Source organism: Phalaenopsis equestris, unplaced genomic scaffold (genome assembly GCF_001263595.1).
Source record: "Phalaenopsis equestris unplaced genomic scaffold, ASM126359v1 Scaffold201467, whole genome shotgun sequence".
Taxonomy (NCBI): Eukaryota; Viridiplantae; Streptophyta; class Magnoliopsida; order Asparagales; family Orchidaceae; genus Phalaenopsis; species Phalaenopsis equestris.
The window spans coordinates 7923-11573 of NW_018221229.1; the positions used below are offsets into that span (position 1 = coordinate 7923).

General features: G+C 32.6%; 1 protein-coding gene across 2 annotated transcripts in view; it reads left to right on the plus strand.

The window, feature by feature from the left end:
* The window catches only part of LOC110036007, a 1398-nt gene extending 347 nt beyond the window's left edge, over positions 1 to 1051 (plus strand). Inside the window, exon 2 of one of the 2 annotated variants that reach the window (XM_020740353.1) lies at positions 305 to 1051. In XM_020740353.1, the coding sequence (XP_020596012.1) occupies positions 349 to 753 (405 nt within the window). In that variant the 5' untranslated portion in view covers positions 305 to 348 and the 3' untranslated portion in view covers positions 754 to 1051. Of the gene's footprint in view, positions 1 to 294 lie in introns of both variants that reach the window. The other variant, XM_020740352.1, reaches the window with a different exon arrangement.
* Positions 1052 to 3651: the final 2600 nt, after the last annotated feature.

Sequence of the window (3651 nt, forward strand, 5' to 3'; positions counted from 1 at the left end):
ACAGAGAAAAAAACAGCTCAGTAGCATGGGAGAATATTCTCTCCCGTGTTGTTCTTGTATTATTGTGTGTTATTCATGTGTTATTCATATGTTATTGCGTTATTATAACACCAGAAATATTCCCAAGATACAATAACACATGAACAACACACAATAACACATGAATAACACGGGGAGGAATATTCCCCATGTTACTGCGCCGTTTTTTTTCTGCATCACGCGAAATATCGTGACGTGATTTCATTGGGTGGGCACGTTCCTCTAAGCAAGTGCCTAGTGATGTAATATTTTCTCCAAGCTAAAGGCAGTCGCTGTTATCGTTGCAACCATCAGTCCTCATCACGATCCATGGCGTCGCTTCTCCACAAGCTCCTCCGAAAAGCCCAACTTCCTTCGCACCAAACCCTATTTTTGTTGAGCAAATTGCAGCCTCGCACGTCCCTTCTTCGAACTTCAATCCTTTCATCAAACCATGATTTCTTCCTTAATCAATGTCCCGGTTCCATGTCCTGTCCTTCAGAAAATGATGCAGCTGAAAACGCGCTTATTCGGTTGTGCCCATCATTTCCACCTTTCATTAGTCTGGAACCGTTTTCCCGATCTGGGAACTTTCAGTTTGATGCCGAGCAACATTACGGCGGCGAAGACGATGGCCCGACGATGTGGGCTGATAGTGTTAAGAAGAAGAGGAAGAGGAAGATGAACAAGCACAAATACAGGAAGTTGAGGAAACGCCTGCGCCGCCAGACTTAGGTGATTCCGGCTTGTTATATGGTCAGAATCTAAGCGGGGAGCTTGCTTTCTTAATTTTTCTTTATTTTCTTCTTTCTGTATCTTTCCTATTGCAATCGAGGCTTGATTTTTTTTGGATTTAATTAAACTCTTTGAAGGGCCAAATTGCGTTTTACAGCAGCTGTTGGTATTTAGGTTTGGCATTCATTGTTTAGCATGTTTTGTGGGCATACATATCAGCTTAAAAAAAATTTACTTTTTCTGCTCTGGTCCATTTCTTAATGTACTTCTGGCTATGCACATAAATAACTCAATGATTAATAAATGTGTTACTCTACACACACTTTTCACTATTTTTTCCTTTCATCGCCTGTACCTATGTCCCTTGTAAGAGAACAATAAGAGGCCTTCTCTTTTATGGTTGAATTTATGTGGTTTGACTTCCATAAAGGGTAAACACTGAGTTTATGATATAGATAGTTCTCATAAGCGAGGCTTCTGTATTATAAAATTTGAACTGATAGGTTCTTTTAGATTACAAAAGGCAAGAATTAATAATATAAAAATTGAATAAATGATATGCATTTCAAATTGATATGAAATTATTTTTTATCATTCAGTATTATTGAATATCAAGTGATATTTAAATTTGATAGGTTTTGTTTCTTGGTTTTATCATACATGGGAACATATTTATGCTTTAAAACTTCTGCAATTAATATTGGTTCTTGAACAAGCAAATACAATTGAAAGTATCATGCACTAAAAAAATGTCACGACAGTGAAAACGAAATTTAAAAACACTATAGTTAAATTGGCTATGCTGTTTGGATCATAGTGTTGGACAATAAAGACATTATTGATGTCCAATTTGAGTGTGGAAAAAGTGAACGTCAAAATAGATAAATTTAAAAAAGATGGGAATATTTCATTTAGGAATATTTATATTAAATACATCATATGAGTATCCCTTATTCAAGATAAGGTAGTTAAAAGTACACTTAGTTGATTAATGCTTGGTGGGTAGTAAATGAGGTCATATGGGTTTTGTAGGGAGTGGATTGGTGCTTGGGAATGCTGGAAGAAAGAAGCAAACAAATCTTTAAATAACTTGGAAAAGAATGTATGTACACTACTTGGAGAAGCATAAGGACTTTGCGTACATAATTTTGAGCAATTTGCATGAACAACGTGGATCAACTGTGGAAGATACATTTAACCTTCAATGATCTCATTACATAATTCTTTCAGTAATCAATCAATTAATCAATCTTGTTACCTAAAGGATGAGATTATCCATTTTCTAATTGCAGTTAACCTGAAGAAAAATGAAAGCAAACACTAAAAAATTTTCAAGATTAACTAGTCATATAAAATGCTTGAAAACTTGTTTTTTTTCAATTCATGTAACCTGATTTAACTATTTTTGGTTGACCTCTGAAAACCTTGGTCCCATTTTAGGCTAAATTGATTGGATGGTTAACCAATTCTCATTGTTTTGCATCAATTCAGTCGGAACAAAAATTTCTTTTCTCGAAGAGTTTAGGTGGGTGCTATGTAATAGGCAATAGTATTGATACATTGTTTTTTGAGCAGTCAACTTCAGCAGGCTTCAGTATTAGTAAGTTTAGTGGCTTCTATGGAGAGCAACTTTAATCATTATGTACTTGGTAGTTTTTGACATCTTTGTGAACTGGTTCAGGATCTGGTGGAGGTGTTAACATTAGAAGCACTATAGTTATCATTAATGGTGGCAATTTTGTTTTTAGATTCGCTGCTCTATTTGTTGCAAAACTTGTCGAAGAACATACAAATGAGTATATAAGTTTGAGAGCATCTCGATTAGGCAATATGCGATAAATGAATTTGCGATCCAATCAACGAATATATGAAGCACAATATCTATAATTTATATATGATAATATAATATAGAACAATCATATTTGTAACTTTTTTCATTTATTGTAAATATGGAAGGATCACTATAAGCCACATGGTTTAATTCAAATTAAAATTATTTTGTTCTTGATAAGAATTACTTAACAAATTATTAAAATTAAGAGCATCATCATTTTATGCAAACAATATTTGGCATGGACTGTGGGAAAATTAGTTTTTTTGAAACATGTTGGTATTTATATATATTTTTTTTTTTCAAAAGGTTTGACAACAATTTTCTTATAGCTGCTAATTTTTAGCATATCTGGCTGTAAAAAGAAATTTCTTATCATAAGAATTTCTAGAAAGCATCAAGAAAGTAGCCAAACAAAGGTCATAATGCAACCATCATAAACCTAGATTCTCATTTGAGTACAAACTTTGATTCATTCTTTTTAAAACTAAGCATTTTAAGTTTTTTTGTGATGCATTTCCAAAATTCTTTTGCAAAACCATGGAAACTAGAGTTAGCAAATTTAAAATTTAATTGCGTATTCATATAATAGATATGAACATAAGCTTATAGGTAATGCAACCATCAGTATGTTTACATTTTTTTTGATCTACCACATTTTCTTTATGCATACAATGATGAATATACCCATGCATTTTATACTCTTTGTCATGATAATTCTCTACATGATTCAATCATAATTAATAATATCCTCTAGTGTAATAATGTAGCAAAGCAAGTTTGATTATGCACTTATAAAGAATAAATTACCTAAATTTTTCTTACCAGTTTAAACTATCACCGACTAATAATAATTTATCTAGGTGTAGCTAAAGCTAAGTGATATAAATAGATCTAAGAATTTGTGAACTGTACTTAGAAGCTCGATGTTCTTATGTCATGCACTTGGGAATGTAAAGTTAATAAGATAGTAATTCAGGCATTAGTTAAAGCTTAAATACCCTGAAATCGTATAATGCTATCAAATAAAAAATTGTTGCGATTGATCATTCAACGATAATTTTGTG